General features: G+C 53.3%; 1 protein-coding gene across 2 annotated transcripts in view; it reads left to right on the top strand.

Annotated features, from left to right (window-relative positions):
* The window catches only part of LRP5 (LDL receptor related protein 5), a 108,973-nt gene that overhangs the window by 54,856 nt on the left and 38,364 nt on the right, over positions 1–15,753 (top strand). For both annotated transcript variants that reach the window (XM_041773934.1, XM_041773933.1), the window contains exons 6-8: positions 2,433–2,829; positions 4,222–4,393; positions 14,459–14,675. In XM_041773934.1, the coding sequence (XP_041629868.1) occupies positions 2,433–2,829; positions 4,222–4,393; positions 14,459–14,675 (786 nt within the window). The remainder of the gene's footprint in view (positions 1–2,432; positions 2,830–4,221; positions 4,394–14,458; positions 14,676–15,753) is intronic.

The following is a 15,753-nucleotide window of genomic DNA, read 5'->3' as shown; positions in this document are numbered from 1 at the left end:
ATGGGGCATCATCATACCTCTGGGGATTGGTGTGAGGATCATACTATTCTAGGTGATTGTGTCTGAAGGATCATAGGAACAGGGTTGGGTGAAACAAGCTCAGAACGTGTTTTATGGGGCACACTGGGTGGCTCAGTCAGTTAGGCGTCCAACTCGTGATTTTTGGCTCAGGTCATGATCTTAGGGTCGTGAGGTTGAGCTCTGCGTCAGGCTCTGCACTCAGCATGGAGTTGACTTGCAATTCTCTCTCCCTCTCTCTCTGCCCCTCCTCCTGTTCATGCTCTCTCTCAAGTAAATAAATAAAAATCTTTTTTTTTTTAAATGTGTTTTGGGACAGAACATTGGTTTTCCTTGGGGACAAATGTTTCCTCTGGGGAAGAAGGGTTGCTTGAAGTCAAGTGGGGTTCGACACACACCCTTCTGCTTCACAGACTGAGCTGTCCCGGGCTCAGCTTGGGAGGCTGACAGCCTCTTTGTACAGTTTTGCAGATGCCCGCTTGGACGGGGTTCTTCCTGGCCATGCTGTGGGGTTGGGGGGTTTCCTCCTTCCATCTATGGTGGCAGATTAAGCCAGAGCCTTTCATGGAGTTTGGTTCCTTTGATGTCAGAGCTGGATGGAAACTCAGACACCATCAGGTTGGGCTGATTCTTCATTATAAATGGGGAGACCAAAGCCCAGGGAGGGTTAGGGATCTGTCCAAAGTCAAACAGTGGGAGCAGGGCCAGGAAGTTTCTGCCCTGTGTTCTCCCTACTTGTCTTAGGATGTCAGCATCTGCTCTGGGTGTGTCTCTGGGTCTGCAGAGGACCAGGGGGGCATGTGCCAGAATCCCAACGAACTGTTAAGTGTGGTGCCCACGCAGAGGGGCAGGTAGTGTGTGTGTGTGTGTGTGTGTGTGTGTGTGTGTGTGTGTGTGGTGTCAGCCAATCCATGGGGGTGAGTGTCACAGGAACAGCTTCCTGGAGGAGAAGGAGGTGTGTGACCTGGGTCTTGAAGGACAGGGCAGATGTCCATAGAACATTTTGGGAATGGAGCCCAGAGGAAGACAGTTTGTTGAAATTCACAATTCCCCCCCCCTCCTTCCAGCACACACCAGATCACGACCAAATCTGAACTTGGGTCTTGGAGGTTTCCAGTGTAGTCAGGTACTTGGGGAACCTTCTGAGGACTGCCTGCCTCAGTTTCCCAGCCTGGGCTCATAAAGCCTTTGCTGTCATGTGTGCGCCCTCTAGTGGAGGAATCAGATTATGACCTTAGGTCTAGGAGCCCAACAGAGAGGATCCTTGTCCTACCCTTACTTGAATGCCAGGTGAGGGACCCCAGGTGGATTCCACAATCACCAGGCTTCGGGGAGCTCTGCCGCTGTGGCCAGAAGCTGGCACTGGGTGAAGGAGACAGCCTGCTGTTTGAGGGCTGTGGCTTGACCAGGCAGCTGGCTGCAGAGGCTGGGCCTGGGGGCCTGAGTTTGATAAGTGTGCCCCGCTGGTTCCGCCCTGTCCCCATCCTGCGTGTCTGCATGACTTGAGGCAGGTTCTTCCCCATTCTGGGCCTTTCACCAAACCAGGCAAGTGGTCCCAAAGTTCCCAAAGTGGTCTCTGGGCCTAATCTTGGTTGTGGGTCATTGAGACCAGAAAGGGCCAGAATGAGTGAGTGGACAGTGACCCAGCTCTGGGGGAGGGGCCGCATCCTGACCCCGGCAGCCTCCAGAGGTGTCCAGGTCAAGGCTGGGGAGCACTGTGAGCTTCCCTGTGTTGTTTGTCCTGGAAGTTCTGACAAATCCCAGGGAGGGTCCAGGACAGAATCAAAATATTAATACTGCTGGGGTGGCCGAGGCCCCAGGTGCTCACCCTTGTCAGTGAGAGAGCCACATGGGGAAGAATCGGACTTTGCAATGATGTGTGTGCTTAGGTGGCATGAAGCTGCCCTGGGGGGTGAGCGGGGCAGGGGTAGGGCCTCAGAGAAGAAGTGGTAACTGAACTGAGCCGTGAAGGATGAGCATGTGGAAGGCAGGGCCCAGGGGGGCTTTGAGAAGTATGGCTGGCAGTTGATGTCTAGAGCCCAGTGTCTGTGTGGGACTTGTATTTGGATCTAGCTTGTGGCAGGAGAGGGGCTGGCAGGGGTGAAGGGGGACTGCATGTGAAGCAGTTCTTCCATAGTGATTGAAGTCAGGTGGCTGTGTTGCTTGACCTCTCTGTGCCTACCTCGTCTCATCTGTAAGATGATGGTACAAATTGTGCTGGCCTCATAGAGCCCTTACGAGGATGCACTAGTGACCACGTAGGAAGATCTCGGCAGGTGTTCCCCAAAGTCACCTGCTGTTGCAAGGAAGCTCTGCCCCTGAGGGCTGGCTGAGCCCCTCCCTGCCAGTCTCAGCACAGGCCCAGGCTGCTGTCCTGCTGCAGGCCTCTGACCTCACTGCTTGTGCATCCACAGGGGCTGAGGAGGTGCTGCTGCTGGCCCGGCGGACGGACCTGCGGCGGATCTCTCTGGACACACCAGACTTCACTGACATCGTGCTGCAGGTGGATGACATCCGGCACGCCATTGCCATCGACTACGACCCACTGGAGGGCTATGTCTACTGGACAGACGATGAGGTGCGGGCTATCCGCAGGGCCTACCTGGATGGGTCGGGTGCACAGACGCTGGTCAACACCGAGATCAATGACCCCGACGGCATTGCCGTTGACTGGGTGGCCCGAAATCTCTACTGGACCGACACAGGCACCGACCGCATCGAGGTGACCCGTCTCAATGGCACCTCCCGCAAGATCCTTGTGTCCGATGACCTGGATGAGCCTCGTGCCATCGTGCTGCACCCTGTGATGGGGTAAGGATGGGGGTGGGTGGACCTCCCATCTGGTGGGGACTGGGAGCCAGGCCATCCAGAAGTGAGACAAGTGGTTCTGGAACTTTCTCTGGCATCAGAATCCTTTGGAGGAGGGCTTGTTAAAATGCAGGTGGCTGGGCCTTCTTTGCGGAATTCTGATTCTGGAGGTCTGGGGTGGGGCCTGAGAACTTGAATTTCTCACAAGCTCCCTGGTGATACTATTGCTGCTGGTCCAGACTTTGAGGAGCTCTGACACAGGCTATTGTGCATGTGTATAGAGGGCCTGTTGAGCTTGGGTAAGTCATTTCTTCCCATGGGCCTCACCCTTCCCATGGAACGGTCCACCAGGGTGGTTTCCAGGCTAATCACGGTTTGTCCTTACTATGTATGGTCTGGGCCTCTTCTTAACACATTACACACAGTGAACCTTTACCTCCTCCTCTCACCCCATGAGGTCAGAGCAGTTGTACAGTGGAGGAAGCTGAAGTCCAGAGAGGTTAAGGGACTTGCCCAAGGTCACATAGCTAGGAGGTTGGGATTGGATCTGGCAGCCTGGCTCCAATTTTCCATTTTAGGATTCTGTGACAATAGCTTGTGAGTGGATGTAGGTGCCTTTCTGAGAATTTCAGCGGCTCAGGGCAGGGTCGCAGCCCCCTTCCTGGGGGTTCATGGCCAACAATGTGAAACTGGCAGACCCTGAGGGAGGAAGAACAGCTGGAGCTCCTGGTGGGTGGAGCCAGGGCTGCAGGGAGGCCTCCCACCCTCTGTGCAGGATATGGACAGTGTCCCAGAGACGGCCTGGAGGAGGAGCTGCAAGGACAAAATGGAGGGCAACCCATGAAGGCAGCCCTGGGAGCCATGCCTTGTGGGGAGTAGCAAAGCTGCAGTAATAGTAACCGTGGTAACTGGCTGCCGTCCACAGAGCACCCACTGGGTGTCAGCTGCTTCTCTCATTTCCCTGGGTCTGAGGCTCAGAGCATGCAGTGACCTGTTGAGGTGCCTGCTGCCAGAGCTGGGGTTCTGGGCCTGTCTGCCCGTGGAGCCTGCGCCTTGTACATGGGGGCTATCCACTTCTTCCTCATCCTGGTGCTCAGTCCCGCTAGCCCATGGTTCTCTCAGCAGAGCGTCTGCTGTCTGCCAACCTACAGCCCGGGAGAGGAGTCCCAGCAGCCCCCTCTAAATCAAGGACCCGTGTAGTTAGGCCTGCACTGTGGGCACCGCTGCTCCTGTGGGGCCCCTGGTCCTTCCTGCCTTGGGGCTTGGCGCTCATCTGTCCACCAGCCAGCACTTCTCGAGCACCTGCCATGGGGCAGGGAGGAAGGTGTCCTCAGCCCTGGGGTTGCAGCCGGGACTAAACAGACAGTGCCAAACAGATATGTGCTTCTTCTCCAGCCTCATGTACTGGACGGACTGGGGGGAAAACCCCAAAATCGAGTGTGCCAACCTAGATGGGCAGGAGCGGCACATCCTGGTGAACACGTCCCTCGGTTGGCCCAACGGTTTGGCCCTGGACTTGCAGGAGGGAAAGCTGTACTGGGGAGATGCCAAGACGGACAAAATTGAGGTGAGTCATCCCCACCAGTGGGCGTTGGTTCCTGGAGCTGTTTAAGATAGGTTGTGCAGTCTGGCAGAGCCCGGCAGGCCTGGAGCACTGTTTTAGGCAGAAGCCAGGCCTGGCTGCCCCTGTGGCCTATCACGTGTACCAGGTGGGCATCAGATGGATGCTTGTGCTCTGCTATTTTTTTTAAAGATTTTATTAATTTTTTAGAGAAAGAGAACATGCATGTGCGCGCGCGCGCGTGTGTGTGTGTGTGTGTGTGTGTGTGTGTGTGTGTGCAAGCCGTGGGGAGAGGGAGAGGAAAAGAATTTTAAGCAGTCTCCACATTTAGCACAGAGCCTGATCCGGGTCTCAATCTCACGACCCTGAGATCATGACCTGAGCCAAAATCAAGAGTGGGACGCTTAACCAACTGAGCCTTTGTGCTCTGATATTTGACCAAATAGGATCCTTGATAAAATAATTTGTTATGATACATTTCTGACATGTAAGAGGCCTTTAAGGATATATGTAGCCAAGTTAATGCCATTGTAGGATATACTGTAGTGATGTGAGGTGTTACCCCAGGGAAGCTGGGTGAAGAGCACACGGGAGACACTTGAGTGACTTCTTGTGAATCTTAAGACTATTTCAAAATACAAAATCTTTTTTTTCTTAAAGAGTTTATTTATTTGGGCACTTCGGTGGCTAGTGGTTGAGCATCTGCCTTTGGCTAGGATCATGATCCCAGGGTCCTGGGATCAAGTACCACATCAGGCTTCTCACAGGGAACCTACCTCTCCCTCTGCCTGTGTCTCTGCCTCTCTGTGTCTCTCATGAATAAACAAATAAAAATCTTAAGAAAAAAAACCCCAGACTTTATTTATTTGACAGAGAGAGAGCACAAGTAGGCAGAGTGGCAGGCAGAGATAGAGGTAGAGGGAGAAGGAGAAGGAGGTTCCCTGCTGAGCAGGTCCTGGATTCCAGGACCCGAGGATCATGACCTGAGCCAAAAGCAGACGCTCAACTGACTGAGCCACCCAGGTGTCCCACAAAAGTCTTTTTTTTTAGTTAATAAATCAATTTATTTTAGAGAGGGGGAGAGAAAGTGGGGGGTGTAGAGAGAGGCGGGGAGAGAGAATCCTCAAGCAGACTCCCCGCTGAGCACAGAGCCAGACCCAGGGCTTGATCTCAGGATCCTGAGATCATGACGTGAGCCAAAATCAAGAGTTGGGGGCTTAAACTTAGTCACCCAGGTACCCCTCAAAATACAACATCTTAATGAAAAATAATGTGCACATGCCCACCACCCAGCTCAAGACATAAAATCTCATCAACATAGTTGAAGCCAGAGGTGACCACTGTCCTGAATTTGGTGTTGCATTCCCAAGACATTTTCTTTGACTACATGGGTGTTTCCCTGAACAGTCTTATTGTGAATGGTTCTACATGATTGATTTAAGTGGTGTCTGAATGTGTTCTTTGGCAACTTGGTTTTTGCTCATGGGTGTATTTTTTTTTGAGGTGCTCTTGATATGGTAGCTAGATCTGTCACTGTGGAGGGGAGACTCCAACATTCATTCCTGTCCTCAGTGAGGACACCTCCCTCGGTTCTGGTCACATTTGCATCATTCTCGTGTTTCTGGTCATATCACTATTTATCGGCATCACCACCTAGGAGTCACTGTCTCTCCTCTCTCGGCTTCATGGGGAGCCCCCTACCAGGCAGCTTGCAGGGAGTGAGGATCCCAATGTGTCTCAGGGTTTTCAGCCATGCTTCCGAGCAGGAATGTGAAGGGGACTCAGGGTTGGGTGGATGCCTCTCCCCAACAAGTTGCTGCCAGAGTGGCCATTTCCTGTCAAATTCCCTACAAACAATCTTGTTGCAAAAGGGAGTTTCTTTTGGGCCTCTGAGCCTGAAGCTGAGACCCTTGATTCTGGTACAGTCAGCAGAGGAGGCTTCGTCTCCAGGGACCCCACCCACCCCTGGGAGCAGGCTGGGGATTCGTGTTTCCAGCACACACCACTGGACACGTTACAGGCATGGCTCTGTGTGCTTCCACGGCAGGGTGTTGTCTGCTGCGGTGAAATACATGTGATCTATGATGGCCATCTTAACCATTTTAAAGTGTGCTGAGCATTCAGTGGCCTCTCATACATTCACAGCACTGAACCACAGCAACCATCACTGCTACCTAGTTCCAGAATGTCTTCATCCCCTGGGACACCATATGCATTAAGCAGCCAGTCCCCAGTCTCCCCTCCCCAGCCCCTAGCATCCACAGATATCCTGTCGGTCCCTCTGGGGTTGCCTGTTCCGGATGTCATCTAGTATACAGCCTATTGTGCCAGGCTTCTTCATGCAGCATGATGTCTTCAGGATTCATCCACACCGTGGCACCTGTCTCTGCCTCCTTTTTACAGCAGAATAACACTGGTTGGATGGACAGACCACAGGTCATCCACTCATCTGTTGATGGACTTTTGGGTTGTTTCCCCCTTTTGGCTGCTGTGAGCAGTGCTGGGAAGAGCACTGTGTGCACATTTTGTTTGAGCGCCTGTTGTTAATTCTCTTGAGTACATACGGAGGAGCAGAATTGCTGGGTCATGATTTACTGAGAACAGTCAGACTAGTCCACGGTCTACATCGATTGGCACTCTCGCTAGCAGCATAGGTGTGTTCTACTCTCAGCATAGCCTCACCTGCCGTAACATTCCATGTCCTTTATCATTGTGGCCATGCTGGCTGTGGTTTGATTTGCATTTCCTGATGTTCAGCACCTTTCATGTGTTCGCCCCACAATAGTATGTGACATGGTCCCTGTTTGTGGACCAGGAACCGAGGTCCAGGGGGATGGTACCTTGCTCGGGGTCATGTAGCAAGTGGGTGGTTTTTTATTTTCTGCTCTTAGACTCAATCCACAGACAGAACCCAAAGACACTGTCAGGCTTCCATTCAGAATCCAAACGTTATACCCTGTGGTAACCACTAAATAGAAAGGACGGAAGTTAGGAGGCGTGAGGCTGGGGTGAGGTAGGAGCACGATTTCAAGGGTAACCAATGGAGGAACTAGGATGGTGCCAGCACAGTGGCATGAGGGTGAGGGAAGGCCCGGAGTGAGGGAAGAGGCTTCACCTACGCAGTGGCTGCGCCAGCAAACCAGGAATGTGCACCACAGTCCTGTTACATCTATTCATTTGGAGCTAATCACCAGAAAGCATAAAGAGAAAGGGCTGCAGAGTTAGAAGTGTTTGAGAATCTTGGGTCAAGCAGACTCGGGAAACATGCGGCAACTTCCCTGTAGGACTCCTCTTGTGGGAGCTTTTCACATGCTCACATAAGCTGAGCTGCTCTGAGGGGATGAGGCACGTTAAGTGTTCTCAAACTGTGTGATCGAGGGTCCCTTTCTTTCCCTGCTGTGGCTCTGGTGGCACACACTGTGGGAATGCTGACCCCGGTGGAAACTGTTGCTGCTGCCTCCCACACATCCAGGCCTGACCCTAGCTGCGGGGTTTGTGCAGGATACCCCTCAACCCCTGCCCCTAGGGAGGCTACTGACATGCACAGACAGACATGGAGACCATCCTCCACATAAACTCAGGGAGTCTTATCCCGCCAGTGGGAGATGCCCCAGGTGAGTCACGGGTGCTTTCTGGTCGTGCTGGCTCCTCTGGCTCTAGTGTTCTTTTCAGTGGTGAAATACCCCAGACACAGGGGTGAATGTTTTGGAGGTGGCCCAACCATGCTAGGGGATGTGTCTGCATGTTCCTGCTGTGAACTCCTTACTCTCAGGTCCCAGGGTTTGCCACGAGCACCTGGTGAGTGCCAGCGCTGTTCCCAGTGCTGTGGCCACCTTGGCAGGTATGCCCAACAGATGTTCCTCTGGTGTGCCCCTCAGGACAGATCTTTGGATCAGGCCACCAGCTTGGGTGCAGAAGCCCCTGCCAGAGGTCACAGAGGATCCTGAGGGCTTCAGGGGGAACAGCTGAGGAACCAGGGGCTGTGTTTACTTTTCAGTTTCCAGGTGGGAGGGGTGGTCAGGGGAGGCAGAAACCAGCTTAGGTCAGCAACAGGACATGCTTCTGGCAGTGGTAATGTCTCCAAGAAATTATGCCCAGTGACAATGGAATGGCCAGGCCAGATGCTAAGGAGCCCCAGCACTGGCCTTGGGCTTACCTCACGCGGCTGCCTTTGACGGGGAGAACGGATTCCATGCGGCCTCATTATGTGCATGGCCTGGCTCTGAATGCAGAGAGAAGGCGCTGGAAGAAAGGTACTTTAGATGGTGATAAACTGGCTTTCCCTTTGAAGAGGTGATCAGTCTCCTGTGTTCTGCCCACTGGGCCCCCAAGAAGGACTTCATAGAGCAGCTGTGGCTAACCAGGAGAGTGAAGGTCTGGAAAGGCCGGACGTGTGAAACAGGGTTGCATCTGGATGGCATTAGTGGCACGTAGATGCATCTTACAGAACAGGCCAAATTGCTGGCCCTGTTGGTGACAGCTGTCTGGACATGGGGTTCAGGCCAGCCCTGGGGCAGTCCCTCAGCTGTCCAGCGAGCTGCCATCATGGGAGTCGCAGGGTGGCTCCCCCTGTGGCGGTGGCCTCAGGACGCTCCCTCCAGGCTTATGCTGGGAGGCAGCCCCGACCTCCCCCAGCACAAGCAGGCTGGAGCCACGTGGGATGGGTGGGGGCTGAGGAGCCCCTCCTGCAGTCTTAGGTCTTGTGTCCCAAAGGTCAGCCTGATTCATGAAAGCAGCTGGGACTCACTGTCTCCCTAAGCTGGCTCTGACCAGTGGCCACTGGGGCCCTGCGCTTCTCTCTCTGTTTTTGGCAGATGCCACGTCCTTTCTCCCTCTGTCCATGCTGCTTGGCAGACACCAGGCTCGTGACAGCCCCGCGTGGGGCCTCCCCCAGGCAGCTGCACCTGTCCCAGCCGCCCCCAGGTCTCAGGCGTGGGGACGGCACTTCACAACTGGAAGCCGCAGCACCTTTGAAACCCATCCAGTGCCCATGCTCTGGCTTAGTCACCAGATCATCTGCATTGTCGTTATTAATTTTTTAAAATTTCATTTAAATTCAATTTGCCAACATAGAGTATAACACCCAGTGCTCATCACATCATGGGCCCTCCTCAGTGCCCGTCACCCAGTTGATCAGCATCATTATTTTCACCCCTTCCCTAGTTTGTGAGCAAGCCTTGTCTCCCAAAGCAGACGGGAGCTCTGTTGGGCCCAGCTTGAGTCAGGGTCTCCGTGCTGACCATGGGTGGAGACTCAAGACACACCGGGTCTGTATCGGGAGTGCCCTCTCCCACCTCCCTCCTCTGTTCCCTCCCACACTCTCTGTCGCTCCCACTTGCCCCTTGCTGGGCCCCCTCCTCTTGTCCCCTTCTGAGCAGGTCCCCCTTTCCCACGGCTGCTCAGCAGGCCCCTGAACAGAGCTCTTGTCATGCCCCCCAACCCCCTCCACACCCCTGTTCATTCTCCAGCATCCACAGACACTGCCTCGTGCTGGAGGAGCACCAAGGGACAGCCCTGTGCCCTGGTGGGGCAGATGTTCTAGAGGGGAGATGGACACGGGGTGACCTGACAGTTGTAGCACTTTGGAGGCGGGCCGTGCTCTAGAAGGACGCTCAGGAGAGGCGACGGGGCACCGTGGTTAGGGGGTGACATTCAGGCTCCCCCGACGGCGCCTCAGCTGTGTTTCCAGCCACGTTTGTTCTGAAGCCCTGTCTTCTCTGCCTTATTTGTGCAGATTCTGTTGCCTCTGTTTCTAGAGTAGAGGGAAGAATTGTGCCCATGAGTGACGCTCAAACAGGCAAAGAAAGCATTTAAACAGCCAGACACACACACCGCGATACGTGTCCACGGAGGGTGGTTTCAGCTGTTACTGCATCAAAACTGGGACTGGTCTTGCCCCTTTGAAGTCTTGAGCTGTCTTTCTAAAGCTTCCTCCTCAGCTGTTTCCCTCTGGATTGTCTGGACTCCAAGACAGACCAAGCAGAGGTCTTGCAGGCCAACACAGGCTCCCTGCGGCAGGAAGTATCACCAGTGTGTGGGCATGGTGGACCTGCTGGGGCCCCCACCCCAACCCCCGTAGATCATCTGGGCTCTTTGAGGCACCCTGCTGTCTCACTCTGGCCAGGACAGTGGGAGCTTGCATCTCCTGCCCTTGACATCTGCCGTTGGGGTAGGCTCTCAGATGGAGGATCTGAGGATCTGATCCACACACCTGGTGGGGCTGGCTGGTGGGCGGGCTGAGGATAAGTCACAGCCTGAGAAACTAAAAATATATCTATGTCCCTGTTCCTCACATGTCCTAGGTCAATGGAGGGGATTTCTGGTATGCCCAGAGTAAATACTTGGCACAAGAGTAATGGTTGCAAGGCCTGATGGCTGTGTGTCCTTCGTCCCCAGGGAGGACATTAGAACATGAGCCCTGCGCACGTGCATGCAAGTGTGTGTTTAAGATCTTCTTTTATTATGTAGAACAAAATAACCAGGGCAGTTTTAATTTGATGCTTATGTCCAACTGTGATAATTATTTTTTTTAAAGATTTTATCTATTTATTCATGAGAGACACATAGAGATAGAGAAAGGCAGAGACATAGGCAGAGAGAGAAGCAGGCTCCATGCAGGGAGCCCGATGTGGGACTTGATCCTGGGACGCCAGCATCACGCCCTTGGCTGAAGGCAGGTGCTCAACCGCTGATCCACCCAGGCATCCCCAACTGTGACAATTACTGCATCAGAAAACAGAAGTCTTTTCCCTTTAAAAATGTATTTTCAAAGGGTTGGTCTTGGTCTTGTATCTCTTTGCATGGTGACTTTCTGGGGTCCACCATTGTGTGGGCCTCCCTCCAGACCCCCATGGGTTCAGCCGCTCAAAGCTCAGCTGAGAGTGGGCTTCTTTGGGATCTGTAGGCATCTGCTCTGCTTGTCCCACATCTCAGCCCCCCCTCTCTGACCCCAGATCTGGGCATGGAGTGCAGAGTTGGCCAAGCCAAGAGGACAGAAGCCAGAGGTCAGAGAGAGCAAGACTCTGGGCATGTTCGGCATCTGATGTGATCGCCTTTGGCATAAGTTCTTGGAGAGGTGGTTCCTTTCCTGAAGATCAAATGCACAGGTGTTTCTGTTCTAGAGCAGGGGTTAGAATCTACAGCCTGTGACCCAATTGCCTGTTTTTGTACCACTCTTAAATTCTTAAACTTTCAAATGATTGGGAAAAAAATGAAAAGTAGTATTTCATGATGTGTATAAATTACTTGACATTCGAATTTCATGATCCACAAAATTTTGTTTTGTTTTGTTTTGCACAAATGATGTTCTGTTGGAGCATAGCCCTGCTTTTGTTCACTTACATACGCTGTCTGTGGTTGCTCTTGCGCTGAAAGGACCATATGGCCACCAAGCTGGAAATATTTATGATCTGCTGCAGGAAAAGTTTGCCAGCTCCTGACCTGGAAAGTCTGTCTCCCATGCTCTCCCGTTGGCTTCAACATTCTTGGATGTTTAGATTTTATTCTGTTATTGCTGAATTCTTTTTGGATGTGTTATCCCCTCAGGGGTCAGAGGGATATGTGCCCTGGGTCTCGTCTCCTTACCCTTGGCTCTTCTCAGGGCTCCAGGAAAGCTGGAATGTTGAAATATGTGTGCTCCCTGTAGACAGGCCCCACTGGTGCTCCAGGACTGAGGAAAGGCCCGGTCCAGCAGAGTTACTTTTACAGATGGGCTGGATTTGCTCAAGAGGTGCTAAAAGCTGGCATAGGAAACCATTTTGGGGGGTGCCTGAGTGGCTCGGTCAGTTAAGCGTCTGCCTTTGGCTCAGATCATGATCTCGGGGTCCTGGGATAGAGTCCAATGTAGGGCTTCCAGCTCAGCAGAGAGTCTGCTTCTCCATCTCCCTCTGCTCCCTGCTCCCTATTCTCTCTCTCTCTCTCTCTCTCTGAAATAAATAAAATCTTTAAAAGAAAAAGAAAAAAGAAAACCACTTTGGGCTCATTTATTTTTCTCAAGTGTTAAGAGTCTTGATGGAGAGCCCGTGGGTTCCCATGGGAGCTTCGTGGGTTCTGTAATTGGTGGAAGGTGACCAGCACAGGTGGGCAACAAGGAGGGGGCAGGGGTGGAGAGAGGAGGTGATGCTGGCCGTCCCCCCCACCCTCCCCCGTTGGCCCCATGTCCTCCGTGGACTCATTCTCATTGTTCCTGAGCCAGGAAAAAGGTACTTCCTTTTCTCAGTTCAATAGAAATGTGTATTTATTTATGTCTGGAATTCAGCTATTAAAGGAAATTGAGAAAATATGGAAATAGTGAAGGAAGAGGAAAATCTCATACAGAGATGATATTGACATTTTGGTGTATTAAAGCTGAGTCTTTTTTCTAGATGTGGACAATTTTCTTTGTATACGGTTACATGTACAGACCACCCTCTGCCCCCCCCCCCCAGTTATCCTGAGCCGAGGGGGGAGCAGGAGTCCCCAGGCCTTGCTTGATCCCTGCCCTGATGAGACGTGCTCCTGGACACACTGTCTTTCTCTCCTCCCAGCCTCACCTCCATGGCCATGAGCCCCAATGTGACCCCTCCCAGGGGCAAGTTTTGTGCTGAGTGTTCTCTGAGGAATTCCTTGTGTTCTAGTTTTCATCTTTATGTGCCTTCCCGTTGGCAGGGGGATAGAATGGGAGCCAGCGCCCAAGCCGTTTGCAGAGGTGGTCTGTCACCTGCCATTTACTGCTAGCCAGAGGGGCCGGCCGGGAATGGTGCCCAGATCCTCACAGAAATTGGTACAACCTGAGCTCCTCCCTCCAGGTGAGGCTGGCAGCTCCCCGGCTCACCGTCCAAGGGCATCCCCTAATCCCGTGTTCTCACCTGGGCTGTGTGTTGGAACCACACCTGCCGGGGGAGCTGCTTTCAGGACCCATACCTGGGCCAGGGCCCCTCATTGCTGGCTGAATTGCCTCAGATTGGGGCCTGGGTGGTGTTCTGTCTTTGGTGAAGTTTCCTGGATGACATCAGCTGCTCCTCTCAGTTACAGGTGGGCAAACTCAGGTCCTTTGGGAGTGGGGGCTTGCTGGGTCAGCCCAGAGCTGCCCACCCCTCCCGGTTGACCTAGCAGTTTTGTCCTGTGCTGTCCTACAGCAGAGGACCCAAGCCTCTTCTGTTCGGCATGAATTTTATCTGTCTTCTGTTCTCACCACCTGCAAAGCAGAGGGTCTGTCGCTTTTCTGACGGGCTGGAAACATAATCTGGCTGCAGGAGGCCTGTTGGGACTCGTCATGTCGCTTTCATCCTGGCCCGAGAGCCTGGGAATCTCGATGTTGTGTTTTATCGAGTCTTCCTTTCAACAGAAGCTGCTACAGGATCATCTGTCATCAGAATCCCATCTTACCCCGTATGTGTGTTTCAGTTGGTTAAGGCGTTTTGATGTCTGACAGCAGTTTTCTCCTTTGTGGCTTTTGTGGCTAATGCTTTTCATCAGCACTGATTCTTCAAGAAGAAGACTTAGCTTTTCTATCTCAGAATAAATGACCACTGGCGTGTGGGGGGTGGAAAGCGTCTTAGAGTTACGGGCTCAGGCTAAGGGCCAGAGGTGCCCTCAGAGTTCGTTTGGTCCTGACCAAGCAAGACCTTGGTCCCCAGGCCAGTGGGAGGTCTGGCCCAGGGCCCACGGCATGTTCGCAGGCCAGCCTCCGGAAATGCAAGTGTGTACCAAGAGTGTGATTTGATGCCTTCTGGTGCTGCATGCAGGCGGACGTTGCTATCAGAGGCTGCCCCGGGTCTGAGACCCATGCCTTGGGACTGCAGGTGGCCATTGTCCGGCAATCAGCAACAGGAAGGGTGGAGATGCCCATCTGCCCCGCCTGGCCCTTTCAGCACAGTGTCAGTACCCAGGTAGGGGAGGCTGCGGGGAGAGCCCCGAGCCAGCCGCAGCTCGGAAGATGTCATCCGTCCAGCTCTGCCAGTGAGCCACAGCCCTTGGCTTTGTATCATAGCCTCGCAGGCTGCAGACAGAGCTGTGCACCCCACTAGCTGAGCCCACTTCCTTCTGGCTCAGGACCGAGGCTGCTTCATACCCGTGTCTGCCGTCCTGCAGGTGATCAACGTTGACGGGACAAAGAGACGGACTCTCCTAGAGGACAAGCTACCACACATTTTTGGGTTCACGCTGCTGGGGGACTTCATCTACTGGACTGACTGGCAGCGGCGCAGTATTGAGCGCGTGCACAAGGTCAAGGCCAGCCGCGATGTCATCATCGACCAGCTGCCCGACCTGATGGGGCTCAAGGCCGTGAACGTGGCCAAGGTTGTTGGTGAGTCTGTTGGGCCTCCAGCCACGGGTGAGCCACACTGACTGGCACCAGGAAAGGGCTGTGGGCTCGGGGCGGCCCTTCATACAGGCACTCACCCTGGAAACTGGCAGGACAGGATATGGCAGGACCTGGTTAAGTACAAGTGGGAATGCACATGGTACCTCAGCCAGGAATGTTGACTCGCTACTGGTTGTGGACAGGCACTGCTGGTGATAATTATTATAATAATGGCTAATGTTTATCAAGTGCCTGCTGTGTGCCAGGCTCTGGCTAAGTGCCTTTGTGCCTGAAGCAACCCTGTGCACTAATTATAGTATTGCCCCGTTTACACTGGGAAGGAAGGAGGCACCACCACATGGCTGATGTGTGGCCAAGCTCAGGACTCACCCAAGTCTGCCTCAGCCTCCTCCTTGCGGGGCAGCCACGGTGTCCAGGCTGGACCTTCAAATACATGCTTTTTTAAAAGATTTTATTTATTCGTTTGAGAGAGACAGAGAGAGCATAAGGGGAGGGAGGGACAGAGGTAGAAGGAGAAGCCGACTACCTACTGAGCATGGAGCCCAGTGTGGAACCTGATCTCAGGACCCCGAGATCATGACCCGAGCTGAAGTCAGACCCTTGACCAACTAAGCCACCCAGGTGCCCCAAATACACACCTTTTATCTGAAAGCCAGGATCTGCAAAAGGTTCCCTTTACATGATTTGTCTCTTTATGAAAAAGGATTCCAAATGCAAGTCATTAGGCTACACTGGAGACAGTAGCATCCAGGTGTGGTAGGGGAGTTTGGAAGCAGGGCTATGGGCTCCATGTGGGCAGGGCCTCTGTTCCCACCTGAGGTCTCTGCACCTAGTACAGTACCTGCATGTCAGAGGTACTCAACAGACCTTTGCTGGATGAATGAATGAATAATGAATGAATGAGCAGAGAAGATGCAGAGCTTGTCCTCAAGTAGCTCATGGTCTAGAGGGTGAGACACTCCTTAGCTCTACTGCCAGGCAGTGACTGTAGCTGGGACACTAGGGGTGCCTGGGTGGCTCAGTCGGTTAAGTGTCTGCCTTTGGCCCAGGTCACGATCCC

This window comes from Vulpes lagopus, chromosome 11 (genome assembly GCF_018345385.1).
Source record: "Vulpes lagopus strain Blue_001 chromosome 11, ASM1834538v1, whole genome shotgun sequence".
In the NCBI taxonomy this organism is placed as follows: Eukaryota; Metazoa; Chordata; class Mammalia; order Carnivora; family Canidae; genus Vulpes; species Vulpes lagopus.
The sequence above is the reverse complement of the archived record's forward strand: the minus strand, read 5'-3'. Positions and strand labels throughout refer to the sequence as shown.